The 17,026-nt window shown below is 40.3% G+C and overlaps 1 protein-coding gene across 3 annotated transcripts in view; it reads left to right on the forward strand.

The window, feature by feature from the left end:
- The window catches only part of znf423 (zinc finger protein 423), a 183,250-nt gene that overhangs the window by 105,543 nt on the left and 60,681 nt on the right, over positions 1-17,026 (forward strand). For 2 of the 3 annotated variants that reach the window (XM_033634893.2, XM_078168241.1), the window contains exon 19: positions 1,064-1,084. The exons of the other annotated variant lie outside the window; for it this stretch is intronic. In XM_033634893.2, coding sequence (XP_033490784.1) covers positions 1,064-1,084 — 21 coding nt within the window. The remainder of the gene's footprint in view (positions 1-1,063; positions 1,085-17,026) is intronic. 3 annotated transcript variants of the gene reach the window in all.

Genomic DNA, 17,026 nt, shown 5'->3' on the forward strand with positions numbered 1-17,026 from the left:
CTGTGTTAGAATATATGGAGCCTACCGTTTGGTTAATCATAGTACGTGTACTCTGGTCAGCAACAGAACACCAGGGGCCATGAAAGTGTAACTTAACCATACATTACGCTGGGTCTAAAAGTTTTCTTTCAGTCACAAACAGTTGCTCCTCTCATCCATTGATCAGCACCAATCGGATCAACTGATCAATTATCCACCCCGCGAGTCAAACTCCACAAACCGCTGGCAAGGAAACAAGGAACTCATGAAAAGTTTGCACGGCATGTATGGATTACGGATCTCCAAATAAGAAGCAGATTTATTTCTGATGAGACAAAGAAAAGACAGCAGTGAGCAGCAAAATTTTCCCCTGGGATGGCATAGCCAAAGCTTTTATGGAGCATTTTGAGGAGCGAGGCATGGCATTATATTGCTATGGCACACTGATTTACAACAAATTTCAAAATGGCAATTCATATCATAGAAGTTGCCGACCCCCACTGTACACTATTCTATCTGTCTTTCTCTCTCTCTGTGCTAACAGCTTTGGTAAAATTTCCCGCCCCAACCCTTACTTTCCATCCCTCTTTCTCCTACTCCCCTCCCTCCATTTCCTTTTGTTTACCTCTTTTCTGTCCATCACCGCAGCCTTTAGCTGCAACAGCATTAAGAAGTCAGCTTTAAGCCTTAATTATACATCTGTGTCAAGGTGTCACTCTAGTCATGCTGTAGCTGCTGAGAGTGTAGGTAGCATTTTATAATTTTACATACTGTAGGCCATACCAGCAAAACAAAAATAAGTAGTGGTGTCATGTTCAAGAAATGGGTTTACATGTCCTTACACTTTGTGAGGTGGTAATAAAAACTGCAAAGAGAAAATTTTCTACATCTTTGCGAACAAAGTTGTCTACAATACAATTAAGGAGTAGTCTTCAAACCTGCTTCATGATGTGTTCACTATCAAGGTTTAAGTCAAGTTTTTGCCTCCCCCACACACACCACGTTCACACTGCATATTACTAACCCTGCCCATTCTCTCCTCCGCTCTCCCCCCATCCCCACCTGCCTATTGGATGGCCCGTAGAAGAGCCCACCTGTCGGCCAGGTTGGTCCCCTTTTGTCTCCTTAGCTCGCACTATGAGCAAGGCAGCATTGTGCTGTCTCACTGCCTGCCCATCAGCATCTCATTCTCCTGCTTATTAGATTAGTATTAGCTTTGGTTCTTTAGTATTGAACACAAGATATTTGCAAATCGCATATTGTTAGCAAACCATTTGCAAAAGCCACATTGCATGATGTGGAGAAATTTGGAAGGAGGTTAATTCGGGCTAAAATTGGCTACTATTTTCTCAAAAGGAGCAATCAGTGTGCATAATAAAAACAGTATGTAAAACTTTATTACTGTCTAACTGTAACCCTTATAGATGAAATTTTAGTTGACACATTTTAGCCAAATCTTTGCACAATTACCCCTCACCTCAGCTCCTCATTCACCCCAATCCCTGCTGCTAGCTGCATGCTTCATTGTCCTTCCCACCTCATACACATCACACACACACAAACACACGCACATGTGCACACACAGATGCCTTGGAGGTATCGAGTGGCCACTCACCTGCATCTAAGTGCTCCCCGTGGAGTGTGGTGGCTAATGATGTGTCCTCAGCATGAGCTTTACTTACCTATTTACATCAATGCACTCTAATAGTGTTAGGTAGCCTTCCCTATTCACATTCTTCACAGATCTGATAATCAATAGGTCAGGGACAGACTTTTAAATTGTATTCTTGTTGGTTGGATACATGTCACAGTTGGCATCAGTTTACTTTAAATATTCCCCTTCAAAAACCTGGAACTCGACTCTTCTTTTCCTCAAGGACTGTGGATGACATCAGATGCTTTTCACTTTAATCACTAGCACTTTTGCTTTCAATTTCACCTTTGCAGACCAAAAACTGTGTGGAGTAAAATATTAAATAAACCTCACTTTAATTGTGTTCCTTGAGGTTGCACCTACCTGCCAATTCAGAACAGTCAACCTGCATTCAGCCTGTCTATTAGCCTGCAGTGAAATCTGTGATGCGCTTGACTAGTAATGTCGGTCTGCTGTCTAAGCAGCCGCCTCAAGGGCCGGTGTGTGTCTGCGTACACATCTTCCTGTGCTTTCTAGTGCCCCCACTCCCTTTCCTTTTCTTCCCCCCTTTTCCTTTCACACATGCGTGCACACACACACACACACACACACACACACACCTATCTGTATGTATGTGTATGTGGTAGTAGGCAGGGTCTGGTGTGGTTACTTTGTGTCACTGAAGACTTAATGAGGCGAATAAGAAGCTTTTAGAGTCGATGGAGGTGGATAATGTGGTTGAGGGTTCACTCGTGTGTGTGTATGTGTGTGTGTGTGTGTGTGTAAGTCCTTGCCACTGGCTAGCAACATTGTTGTTTTCTTCTGCCCTGCTGCACCTGAACTAATAAGCCACGGACTACTCTACTGTCAGTGCTGTTGGTGTGTGCCTGTGTCTGCTCTAATGCTCTGGACTGAAGAAAGCACTTCACTTAAGTTTCTTGGGGGTTATCGGTTATACCGGAAACTGATGTCACAGCACAGCATTTTACAAATAAGAGAGGAGAATTTCAATATTCCCCTGAACCTCAAGTACGTCAAAGGATGTTGACAACTCGTCAAACAGTCTGCAAGAACTGAAAAACAGCTATGACGTACTGCCTTAACACTGCTAATCCTGTCCCAGGCACAAGTGTCCTTTCTGAGAGAGTTTTTAGCACCACAGGTGATGACATGTCTTCTCAGAAAAGTGTGCTTAACTCTCAACACATTTCAGGTGGTGTTCAGAAGGAAAAATTGGAAGTAAAGCTGTTTTCACACCCTTTACTCACCCAGCAGCAAACACTACAATTGCCAGTGTCTATAATATTTATGTGGTGTAATTACGTTGACCTTAAATATGTTATTACTGGTATTGCCATAATTGTTAGTACTGCTAGTTCTGCTGACAGTGACATGTGAGGCTTTTTTTTTTTTTTCCCTTTCATTGCTTACTTATTCAGTTTCAATTTAGTTTTATTGGCATGGCATATTAAAATGTATGGCTTGTAGAAGCATAATAGTTAATAGTGGGAAAAGAAGAATAAAACAGTGGCAACCTTTATATATATACTGGTACTATAAGAAAAAGAATTCTCATCATGATTGTATTTATACATAGCCAACATATTTAGTTTACTATTAATCTTCCAGTTTGACCGTTTTGTGGAAGCAGTGTTGAGGCATATTGCAGCAGAAAATTTTGTAAAGAACTGAAAGAAATTAAGATTTATTTGTTTTTTGTTTTTTTTTTTCAAATAATGCATACACTAATTATTTTTTCTAAGACATATTTATTAGTATGTGAGTCACAAAATTAAGGTCACTGTGACCTTGTCTTTCTCAGTCTTGTGGACACGACATCTCAAGAACACTTTGAGGAAATATCTTTAAATTTGGCACAGATTTCCATTTAAACTCAAGGATAAACTGATTAGATTTTGAGGGTCAAAAGTCACCATGACCTTGCGTCTGCCTCATACTCGTGAATGTGATATCTTAAGAAAGCCTTAAGGGAATATCCTAACATTAGGCGCAAACATCCAATTGGACTTGAAAATAAACTGATTATATTTTGGTGGTCAAAGGTCATTGTGACCTAACAAAATATGTTTTTGGGCATAATTCAAGAAGAAGTATATGCTAAATATGACAAATTTCACACAAATGTCTGACAAGATAAAATTAAGAAGCGAATGACATTTTATATCCAAAACATCAAGGATAAGTTCTGCAAAAGCACTTTTCTGGCCATTATTTGACGTCATATCTCAGGAACAGCAGGGGAGACATTTGGTTTAGACACTGAATTGGTGACACTAATCTTGGTTGTCCACCTTGAAACTGTGCGGATTGTATATATTTTCTGTGCTGCCGGGCTGAATGTGTTTGTTAAGTGTTTTTGTTTTATAATATGCAACATTCATATTTGAAGCATCGTCAGCGTCATAGCTACATATATGTGAGTCTGGACAGACTTAAACTCTAAATGACTGATTTGTGGAGGCATACAACCGGGAGGCGGTAATTCTAGTTTTCTTATTATTTTCTGTGTTCGGGATGTTCATGGGTGTGTAACCCCAAAGCACTCAGGTAAGGTCAAGGCTCTAAAAAAAAGTAGTAGCCAGGTGCCGGGTGCCATACTGTAAGCAGCAGGTTTCCAAGAAGCACAGCACCGAAAGTGCAAATACAGTGAGGCGAAACACCAAATGACTGTAAATCTGGGGTTGGCGTTTACTTTTTCTTTCAGTGATTCCATGTTTAGGGACCATAACAGCCCTGCATAATATACCTTTAGCAGTGTAATGTTTACATTTAATGTTAGCCTATATATTTCTCCCAATAGAGTGTTTCTTAGACATTTCAACATTCTTTCCTGAGTCACTTATTGGTTCGTGTCACCCTCAGAAACCATCAGTTAGTTCAATGTAATGTTTAGATAATGGGAGTGAAGAAATGGATTTAAAAGATTTGATCCATGAACAGTATGACTGTGCAGAGTACCGAGCAGGATGTTGGTCCGCACTGTGATGGTATGAACATAGGAACAGATGACAACACATCCTCCCTCCTCCTGTCTTCCACCCCTCCCTCCATCCATCCTTCCTTCCCTACATCCCTTCCTCCCTCCCTCCCTCGCCACCTGGAGCCAGCGAGCCGTGACACCAGAGGGAGGGAGGGAGCGATGATGAAGGGACAAGGGACTGAAGAGAGAGAGGACCACAGAGGGCTAGATGAAGGAGAGAAGAAAGAAGGGAAGGATGGGGGGATGAAGGATGAGATGGGGCATATGTAGGCATATGTAAATAAAAGGAGATACAGGAATCTGTGTCTGTCATGAAATTAAAGCTATTTCGATAATTTGATAATAGTGTACTTTGATAGTATAAAAGTTAGAGAGGGAATTCTACATCACATGGAACATTTTCCAGAGTCTGATAAATAAAGTAAATCTAGAAATTTAAAAGTGACCATGAAGCAGTACTTTACATGTGTGGCATATGCCTTAATTTCCAAAAAGAATAAAAGATTATTTTCAGATTGTTGTAATTATTTTCAAATATTTAAGCCTAATTCATCCAGGGAATCTGAATATCTGTGATTTTTTTAGCCTCATTCTGCTTCACAATTACATATTTATATACATTCTCAACTGTTGAGGATAACGTTAGTATTCTGCATCTTCCTCCTTTTCGGCTGCAAGCCTAATGGAAAATGGAAACGGAAAAGCAAGTTTAAATCAGTGTGGGAAAATAAGCACATGCATTTCTGACCTCCAAGCGGGTTGATGTTTCCGGTAATCCGTATAGAATGTGGTTATGATTTATCAGTGTAATGTTTTCATAAAGCAATCATTTTCAGTCCATTTACTCACCCTGTATTGTTCATTCTTTAACATTTTCATTTCTTCTCTGTCATCCTGTTTCATATATTTCCCCAACCTCCTCTGACACTGTTAAAACAAAGTATTTGCTATCTGTTAGTCCCCATAACCTGCCATTGTCTGCTTTATCGACTGTGTAAGGATACATACACAACATTGTGAGTGGATTCCGGTTTGTGTGTGTGTCTGTGTGTTTTGAAGGCTAGGAGCATGGTGGTCCCCCGGAGAGCTCATTTTGTCGTCTTCTCGCTTGATTTACCTTCTTCTTCTTCTGCTGTTTATTACCAGTCATTACAAGCTGTTTGGAAACCTAATAGGACACACTGACAAATAGACTGGGAGAGACCCAACCAGGATAGGCATCGGAACACAAAATGACTGTGTTTGTGTGTGTGACTGAGTAAGAGAGAGTGAGCACTTGTGTGTCATGTTTCATGTTTGCCTGTGAGAATATTTGTACATGCAACATCAGCTATCTTAACTCATGTATAGAAGTTGTCTGCTTCATGTGAGTGATGTCTTTGTTAGCGCTCTCTGTGTAGGTAGGCAAGTGTGTATGTTTGTGTGTGTATGTGTGTGTGTGTGTGTTTTTGAGAGGGTGGTCAAAGATGGAGGGCTGTATACCATACTGTACCTGCAACCCCCCTCTGCATTCTCCTCTCCTCTCTCTCTCTCTGTCTCAACCCGTCCAGGTGTGGCTGCACCAGCTGCTAAAGAGAACAGGACAATTACACACACACACACACACTAACATACACACAGACGTCCTCTCTATCTCTGCTGGCTAATTGTCACAAGACAAACAAGGCGCTTTGCCTTTATGCGCTTCATAAACAGGGGCCAAGCAACAATTAACTCCCTGCTTAATTCACTAACTATTCTGAATTCATTTTCTCCTGTGACAGGCACATCTGTCACAGCTGGTAGCAAGTGTGTGTGTGTGTGTTTGTGTGTGTGTGTGTGTGTGTTTGTGTGTGTGGGAGACAGAGTTTGGGCCTGTATAGTAATGCAATCAGGGCTGTAGCTTTAAAGAGGATACATTATTTATGTATGTGTATGATAAAGTGCCACAAGTAAACACCACTGTGATTTATTTGTGTGTGTAGCAAGAAGACACAATGTTTCAGGGTATGAACAAAGAGAAATTCCAGCATATGAGAGGGGGCATCATGGTGTAACTTAGCAGGGCAGGTTAACTTGTGTTTAAAAAAAAAAAAAAAAAGTGAAATTAAGATAGCGGGAAGCAAGACAGGGCAGCTCGGACACAGACGTCATTGTTCAGACTACCTAAAACAATATGTGAAGGAGAAACCACAAAAAGGTAGACTATTTCTCCTTTTTAGAGATGGGAAGCAATCTACAATATCAGTCTGCATCTTGTATATTCAGGAAAAGACACAAGGGTGATTCAAGAAAACCAAAATACCGAATACCAAAATTGGGCAGCAGTAGCTGAGTCCGTGGAGACTTGGCTTGGGAACTGGAGGGTTGCCACTTAAAATCCCCATATAGACCAAAGTATGGAGTGTGGACTGGCAGCTGGAGAGATAACAGTTCACCTCCTGGGTACTGACGAGGTGTCCTTGAGCAAGGTACCGAACCCACACTACCCCAGGGTATGGTGCCCCCTTGTTTAATGTGTGTGCTGTGTGTATAGAGGAGATAGGCAAAAAGATGCATTTCAACTGCCAAATGCCTGAAAAATTGTGTAGATTGACTAATGATATAAGTAGTTTTAAAAAAAGAGAAATGTGACCACAGATTGAATATAGTAAGTAATTGTACTTACATTTTACCACTGTTTACCTAAACACATTTAATAACAGTTTTTCCATCTCTAGTCAATATGTTTAATAATAGCAGTTTTAAGGTACTCCGTTTCTTCTCAATACTAATAGCAAATATTTAAAAACTGTTTTTTTGTTGTAGTTGTTGTTCTTGTGTTTTTTAGGTCAGACCTTATCAATCTTGAAAATATAAAGTAAAAAATAGGCATACTATGCAGGACTTGTTCCTTACTCTTTGTAAACACAACATTCAATGTTCAACATTCAAAGTAAATGTTGAGAGGGAGAGGCATTAACGAGTACAAAACAGTGAACCAGAGAAAAGCTGTTTTCTGAATATTTCATGGTGGTTACATTCTGAAGCACAAATAAACACACCAGCACCTCCGCATGATCCTGCAGGGAGGTGCTGCATTGTTGAATTGTGTAAATTCAACTGAAGCGCATGCAACATCCTACCCACTTGACTTCTCCTAGATATGCTGCTGCTTTCACTTATTGCTTAAATTCATCTATTAGTACCTTTTTATAGTGTTTAAATTGATGCCAGAAAGACTGACATGTGATATAGAGCTCAGTGTACGGCACTGTAAGTATATTTGGAATACAGGTAACAATAAAGAGACAAGGTAACAAAATTAAGTCACAAGTGATGTGTGGTCCTAGTTGGGCCTTGAGAATGATAAATGAAAGGATGCGGAACATGGACAGGTTAAATTGCGTGAGCAAATAGTTTTTTTTTTGTGTTAGATTTTTTTTGTTTGGGAAGCCAAGCTGTTAACATACTGTTAATGATTTTCAGTATTCATCCTTTGCAAGTAAATGTTTTGGGACTAGTACATATGGGATTTTACTTGCCTTCGGATTAGTTGAAAAACTCCTAATCCTTGTATGTAAAAACACTCACATAAACATTAAGTACCAAAAAAAACCTGTAGATGATATTAAAATGTAAGCATTAAAACATAGCACTGAGCTAACTATGGAACAAAAAGAGTATAAGTAACTGACGAAAGTAGATTTGTGAGCGAGAGCCAATGAGATAGCAGGGAACGGAATGGAGTGTAAAACGGACAGATGGACAAATATTAGTAAAAGGTGATACTTTATATTGGCAGAATGACACTATACTAAGTGTGAAAAGGAGACATCAAGAAAATACATTGACAGAAAAAGTGGTGATTACAGATCAATCGAGTAGACTCATACTGATTGCAGACAGTTGGAGAAGAAACAGACTGATGCAGAGAAAGAATCTGCAGAGGACATGGAGGGAAGAGGCGAGGGAGAAACAGACAACCAAATGCAGATCAATAGGGTGACATGAGGAGAGAGTGTGGGTGTGGATGGGTGGATCGAGTTGAATAAAGCGAGAGACGGAAGGAGAGAGAGACAGAGAGGATGAGAGCGATTTCTGGCAGATTTTGGCTCACACTCAGTCCTCTTGCCGAGCAGCTGGACTTCATTAGTGGCTGGTGTTAATTACTGGGACTGTACACACACGCGTGCAGATAAGTGCGCGCACACAGGCACATGAACACACACTGATAGATACACACACATACGTGCACGCTCACACAGCCTGTGATTCAGGGTCACCTTGCTAGCCTTGTTTGAACCAGCAGAGAGAGGGGGAGATGGTGCCAGACAGACAGAAAAACAGAAATGGAGAGAGCTCACACACAAGTGACAGTCCACTGTGGGAGTTTTATATGTTATTAATGGTATTTTGAGCAGCTGCATAGCGAACAGCTGGTAGATGGACAGGTGATACTGTAGTTGACTCAGTCAGTGCTTGAACACAATAAAATGGAACTATATAGTGCAATTGCAGAAAATTAAAAAAAGGTAGGGAGCAGGAAGTGCCAGAAATACAGTGATAATACATCAGATGATCTTAGAGAAGACAGAGAAAATAGAGGTGTTTCGATGAGTTTCAGAAGGTGTTACGGGTTACCTTTGTACCTTTGTATTAATGATTTAGTTTTTAAAGACTGTACTACAAAACACTGAAACCAGTCTGATGTAGTGTGAACCATGACTTTGTGGTAAAGAATTGTAACAGCTAGATAAACACATTCTCAGCTGCACTGTTCATGAGTTCAGCATGAGGTGGGATGCATCTTGTAAAAGTTAAGTATGACTCACTGCTCATTTATGGTCACTTCTTTATTTGTCCATGCTATCCACGGGCATTCTTTATGAGCTATTGCCTCAACTAGCAATCATGTTATTTTATGTACAGCAGAAGCTTAAGTTAATGTTATCTTGTTTTGGCTCCGCTTTGAGGAAGCTTTTTGTTTGATGTGAAAGCATTGACGTTATGCAATTATGATTGGCTATTTGGGGTTTCTCATTGTACAGCTACTGTACAGCTTCAGTAAACTGAAATATGTTTCTGAAAACATCCGAGATGAGAAATAGGCAATGCAGCAGCAGAATCTGGATTTAAATTTGAGCAGCGCTGCTAAGTTTGACAGTTTGATCTGAGATGCGTGTTGCAATGGACAGACAACATTTGCATAAAGATGAGGTCAAGTCATGCTGTGTCCATCAAGTAACAGGCAGCCTGATCTCCTTCTCTCCAAAGATTTTGAATAGGCAGGCTGTTCTCACAAAACTTTGGTATGTTTTCCTAGGAAAAGCAATGCACTCAAATTCTTTCTCTCCCACGTATTTTGAAAGGCTGCGACCATGTGACCAATGTGCTGATGGCAGTAAACAAGGTAGCAATTTGGCGCTTATAAGGAGGCAGGTTGGGGTGGTGGTTGGGTCACAAAAAAACTGACTTTCATCCGTGACTTTCAGTTTAAGTCACATGTTCTGTGTGAACTTTGAGTCATTTTAAGGTATGTCCATGTTTCTTTTCCTAAACCTAACCTCAGCAACTTTTATTGTCTAAACCTATAACCTCTGTAACTTTACATTAATTACACACCTGTACGTTAAAGATGTAACATCATTTGTGGGGCGCAGATTCAAAGGATATCGTATGAACTGTTGTACATGCATTTTTCATAGGATATCATACAAATTGTTCTATGAGAATGTCTTGGAATAGGATCTGTCAATTTCATGTACATCAACGGATCCAGTGTATTACCACCATAGTACTAGGAAATGCAGTGTTGTATATAGTTATGGATTAAATGAAGCTTCAATGCAATAATTCGTTTCAATGATTTTCAGTAGTCAAGTCACTTCATTTCTTAAAGGAGAAGTCTGGTATTTTGCACTTTGAGCCCCATTTCTGGGTTGTTTAGATGAAATAGAGTGGTTAAGACCAAAATAGTGATTAGACATTTTCGGAGAATTTGGTTTTCCCCTGCCTGGCTTAACAGTGCTGCCTATGGCCATATGTGAATCTGTCCTAAAACCCCCCTAAACATTCGTTTTCAAAGCCATGGAACCCACTGAGTGGTCAGTGGTGTTCGTTGATGTTTTGACATAAAAACCACAATGGAAACCCTGATATCAACAGCATCATGGTCTTAAAGATCAACGATTGAGTCATTGGAATGCAAAATGTATAGCCCGTGTTGTGATTATCATTCCCTGAATACTTGCTTCTCTGAAATCTGGCTTTGAGTACACATATCATGTGCTTGGCATACATACTGTATATTTGGGCCTGTTGCCAGTGGTGGTTCATTACTGATCAAGTGATTTTTGTCAGACAAGGTTTAACAAAAAGTGAGTTAATTAATAGAGCTGCTGGGGTGAGAGAGGGGGGAGAAAGCAAGCCTTACAATGTAAGCAAACACTATTTTTGGCAAAAATACCAACAAAAAAAGTCCCATTTGTGTTTTAGTTTGGCAGTCTTGGTAAATCAGATCATGATTCATCATCTTGAGGAACAGTTAGCTTCACCAGTAGTTGTTGATTCAGCGATGGACTAAAACCATGTTTCAGTCAGAATACAGTACTGTACCTGGATAATAGAGGGAAGATGGTTTAAAGACGAGCAACAGCACAGCATGAAATGGGATGCAAAGCCATGCTGGGAGAGGTTGAAGGGTTTTCTTTGGCTCTTAATTACACGGCAGAAGACAGGAGAAGGCAGGAGTGAGAGCGAGGAAGAGAGAAAGGTTGAAGCAACGGTATACACTGTCGCTCTTATCTTTCGTCTCTAAACAGATGTCGACCAGGCTGTTCTCTTTATTGCAGTACAAAGGCCTTCTGACAAAAACACACACACAGGCATGCACACACATCATTCTGGACAAATCAATGCATTCTGGTTTCAGTAATTTCCCAAGGTGCTTTGCTCTGCCTCCCTTTGGGTGAGCAAGGTGACAAAGCCAGCCAGGGAGGAGAGAATCTCTTACTTTCTGCCCTCCTTTTTATAGCCCTTGTTTGCTTTCTTTCTTCTCCTCATTTCCTTTATTGATTTCAGGTTACTTGCTGTTCTCTATACTCTCTGTACATTTACACAATATGCAATGTTCTGCTGTACTGATGTATTAAATGATATTGCAGGAAACTCTGAGGTATTTGCCTTTATTCTATTACGTGAAGGCTGATAATCAGACTGAATTACACTACTTCTTACTCTTGATTATTTTCTATTTTGTTTTCTTTATTATTTGGTGTAACAGTTACTGGCTTTACATGCACACCAATATCCCACTAAATTTCCTGATATGACAACATCCCGGATTAGATACAGGTCATGTAAAGGGTATTTGGTTCGAATGTTCTGTATTTGGCTGTATTCTGAATGTAGCATTTTTCGATTAAGACGTGTGATATGCCAGTAATTTGGGTTTTTGGAGCATGCTTCGAACATCCATATAGTGCATTCTGAATATGCATCTTAATCAGGGTTTTTACTGCAGTTTGCAACACGCAGTGTCAAAGCTACTGTAGGATGTGTGTCAAGTGGGTGTTTTGCATTAATCAGAGAATGCATGGTAGACTTGGGCAGTATCTCTGTTTTCATACCTTTAGGAAATTTCATCAGAATATACAGTATAGAAAAGTTTTTGTGTGCTGCCCTACTTCAGTCCACTGTTTCGACAATCACCAACTCTGGTTTAATCTAAATTAATGCTTAGTTCATCGGGTTTGATGTAAAAAATATGCTGTTTTTGCCCGCAGTCTTTCTATCTGCTGTTGGTGGCTGGCTGTCTACAGTCCTGTAACATTATCCCCACCACTTGCACTCACCATCCGTCGCAGCTCTCCTGCCTGCTCTATGAGTAGAGCCTGACCTCTGGTGGCGCGTACTGAGCACTACATCGCCTCAATCCAGAATCCCTGTATGAGTTTAATAGAAAGAGGAGCGTCTTTATTTTTGATGATATTGAAAATCATACTGCCTAAATGCCCTGGTGTACTGTAATACCGTGATACCACTCAAGCCTAATGTACAGCTGCATATAAACAGGAGTATTAGTGGAATATTGATTTGCATCAGTGAATTTAAAAGCATATATTGTGTGCATGTAAACATAGCCACTGTTTGTATGTAAGCCCTTTTTTGTTTGGGAATTTTTAGTATTTTGCGTCAGCCTTTCAGTAGAGAGAGATTTATCTATCCCACCAATCTCATTTGAAGTCAACACAGAAGCTCTGGAAGTGGTTATTCGAAACAGCTCACTGAACATTTCTAATATCTGATCAAAGAAATGTGCCAGTTTAAGAGTTGTTATGTCTTGACTTACCACAGCTTGCTCAGCTGCATTGAACTTATGCTTTTCAGCATTTTTGCATAATTTTTCTGACTCTAGCACAGGAAGATGACATTCCCATTCTTAATACTGCCAAAACAGCTCTGACTGACTTGTTTGTTCAACCCAATAAGCAGTCGTCAATGATCATAACAGCAAATCAGGGATGTGGGGAGCAAAAATAATCTGGAATCGGGTTCTTGTTTTTTGGACCTATTTGTTTTACTGGAATAAGAGCTTTATTTTATTTTTGGCGAAACACGATGTGATAATTAACCCCCAAAAGCACATATTTTAAATGCCAGTAGTCATTGCAATGGAACCAGCAATATGGGCTTCACTCACTGACAGTCTGTGCTTGCACAATGTCCCACACAGCATAAAACAACTCACCTGCAGTGCTCCATCATCTGTTTAAAGCCTTTGTAATCTGGTGGTATACTGCAGGTTTGTAGATTGGACACAGAGTGGGGCCGCGAACGCCACGTGAGCCCCCCTCCTCCCACAACATAATGATAATTACAATCATTATGCTAATATTGTATTGTCATGTAATGTGGTGTTTAGTTTAGATAGAATAACTAATTTTCAGAAGTTTGTCCACTTTTTTTTCTCTCAGTGACTTTATTCCTTCCTCCCTCTGTGACCCTTCTCACTCTCCTCCTCTACCTGCAGTCTCCTTCCTCACCAACCCACCTCCACTTCCTCATCTCATGTTCTCTGTCCCTCTTCATCCTTGTATCCTGGATGAGAGACACTCATTTGTGACAGAGCCAACCTGCTAATGGTGGATGGCAAGGAACAAAACCAGCCTTGCCAAATATACACACAGACACAAACACACACGCACACACAGTGTTTGTATGTACTAACGTGGACATCCGTCTGGAAATACTCATACTGAGACATCCTCTGCAACCACATACACACACAGCAAACATTCCCAGGTACAGACACACACACATATGGACACACATCAGTGCATAGATACACAACACATTCACACTAATGTATTCACATAACACTCTGTATGCTCCCCGCTGCATTGCTCCTGGTGCTGGGCTCCCTCTCTGCTCTGCGCCGTGCCTCCTCCTCCTCTTCGTCCTCCTCCCCCACCACCTCCTTCTCCTTCTCCCAGTACATCTGGCACGCTCAGCTGCCGAGGAGCGCCATAATTATCCCGCCGGAGACGCACACACCCGCACACGCATACACACACTCTGCGACGAAAGCTCACACACACTTGTCTTCGGCGATCCGCGCCGCTCCCTGCTGCTCTTCGTCACTACCGGGGCTTCATTAGAGTGTGTGGAGAGTGTGTGCATGCGTGAGTGTGTGTGTGTTTTTGTGAGAGTGTGTTGATGCATGGTGCTTTTGGATGCTATCCAGATGTTTTTTTTATTATAGTTGAGGAGTCGGGCGTGTCCTAGATGCAACTGCCCTACTCCTGTATGCTCAGTGTTTTGAGTTTGAATCCTGCCTTTCTCAAATATTATCTAGTTTCTGTCTGTTCACGTCAGTGTCCAGTCTAATTTAGCCATCATGTCGAAGACAGCAAGTGGGCAGCAGAGAGTATCACTTTGCATCAGTCTGGGATGGAATTAGGACCTTGTTGTGTTGCAGAAAGGGAGCATGGATGCTGGGCCTCATCAGTCATGTCGGTCCAATCTTTTTGCCATACAAGAAATTCTACTTCTTTTGCTTTGTTTGTATTTAACCTTGAATCGTTACTGACGTTAGATATCTCTGCACACGGCCTTTTTAAACTAACACCAGCGATTGTCTGACCAAAGAGAATTTGGTCAGACAAGAGCATAACGACCAAACAATAGACCAACCGACCAGAACTTTTCAACAAACACTGAAGGAATCCTTGTCAGGGGTTCATGCTCCGCACATGGGAGAGGTTTCAGCTAGTTGCAATCTGCAATTTTTACCTGGCACTAAATCCTACACACTGCCCCTTTAAGTGGCCAAACATTACACTAAAACCTATCTGCACATGGTTGAGGATGATAATAAATATTGGAGTTCATTAGGTATATTAGATTTTTTTAAACGAAGTCTGCTGTAGCTCTCTGTTTCTTTCTCTCTTCTCTGTCAAATAATAAATTCCCTAAAACGGTAATATTTCCTCTGACAGCAGATGTGATATCAACATCATATTTTGACATCAAAGACATAATTAATGGAATAGATAAAAGACTCGCCACATCATAATAAATACATATTAAAATAAGAAATGGACACATTCCCCACTCATACTTTGTCACTCTGCAGTGGTAATTGCAAGGGTGTTTTTAGTCTGTTTAGTGTCACATTGTAATTACTTGCCTGTACAGGTGAAGGAGAGGCTGAGGTTGGAGTGTTGCTGCCTGGGGTGGGTGGGTATTTGAGTGTGTAAGAGTGTGTGTGTGTGTGTGTGTGTGTGTGTGTGACAAAGAAAGAGAGGGAAAGAGAGAAGGTGAATGACTGAGTACAGTGTGATTGGCAGTAATTGTGTGTACTGTAAGTGTGTGTGTGTGTGTGTGTGTGTGTGTGTGTATTCATAGTATGATTGGCATTCAGTGTGTAAGCGTGTGGGTGTGTGTTTGCGAGTGTAGTCTCACAGTGCCCGCTGTGGCTGCTCAGAGTGGTGCTGTAGGTTTGATTCCCCATGCCACTTTGTGTCAGACTTACCACAGAGCAAAAAGCAATTGAGCTTTGTGAAAAGGGTCTGGAAACGCCTCCCACCATTCTATTTTCAAGCCATGCTTTTAGTGCCACAGGAAGCAGGGAATAAAGCACCTGCATCAGTCACATGGATGGGTCCTAAAGACCAATCAGGTGACAAGCTTTGACTCTGACTGTAAGCCACTTGAGCCTGTTGATTGCAGTCTTTTGAGACCAGCTACCCTCAGTTTTTACCTAATCGCTTTTTACTTGTTCAGAACAAACTGTAAATCACTTCATAAAATTATGCGTTAACATTATTACAATGAAAATAACATAATTATTTAAGAATTCTCAGAATGGATATATTGGTCTGCCTAGCAATAGGTATAGTAAGTGCAGTCACAACATTCTCCAGCAGCCTTTTTCTCTTCCACAACACTGATCACACAATATGCAGTTACAATACTCACACCCATTTCCCAAAAAAAATTAAATATGGGAAACCCTGGCAATAAAATAAATAAAATAGAATATAGACTCCTTTTCCATTGACAGTAGACATATATGCTTTGTATCCTCTTCTGGTGTGTCACGTTCAATGTCACAAACGAGCTGGAAAAAACAGGGTTTTTAAACCCTGTCTCTTTCAAACTCAGTGCAAACTGATTTAGAGCAGTGTTCAAGCACTGCTTTGTCTAAGACACACACAAATTGTGGCTGAGATGGCAAAGAGTAACAGAGGTTAGCACTGGAGTCATAGCATCACATCTGAAAATGGCAAAATTTAACACATCCCCCAGGGAATCATGTTTCCATCACTGCCAGTCAGAGCTGGAGTTGATAAATACCTGTGACCACTCTGCTGTATTTATTTATCTGCAGAGAATTAATGCTGGTTGTAACTGTACAAACAGATGTTAGTGGGTATTAGTGGGGTTTTTTTGTCCAGTGGGAAGGGGGCTTGGCTCATTTTTTATTTCCTCTAGGCAGTTCTGAGAAAAATCAATGTGTGTGTGTTTAAATATATATGTATGTATATATATATATATATATATATATATATATATATATACATATAGTATATATATATTTTTTTAATATAGGCCTCTACCAAATGGTTGAGATGTCACTTTATGGTATTTGTTTAAACAGAAAGAAAAGCTCTAAATTACAAATCATATACTATTATAATGCCAGCAATATGTTAGTATACCAACATATATCAGTTTGTTACCATGGGATTAATAGTGTTACTAGTTATAGTATTATTTCCACATACACATGTAGTTATATATAACTATATCAGTGAATAGTCATCCTTCTTTATTTGATAAAAATTCTACATTTATTATCTTATCATCACTACCTTTGCTGTGAAATGACAATCCAACTAAACCAAACGGTAGAGATAGCTCAGTCAGGTTGAGTTAAATTCAGCACA

This window comes from Epinephelus lanceolatus, chromosome 5, assembly GCF_041903045.1.
Source record: "Epinephelus lanceolatus isolate andai-2023 chromosome 5, ASM4190304v1, whole genome shotgun sequence".
Classification (NCBI taxonomy): Eukaryota; Metazoa; Chordata; class Actinopteri; order Perciformes; family Serranidae; genus Epinephelus; species Epinephelus lanceolatus.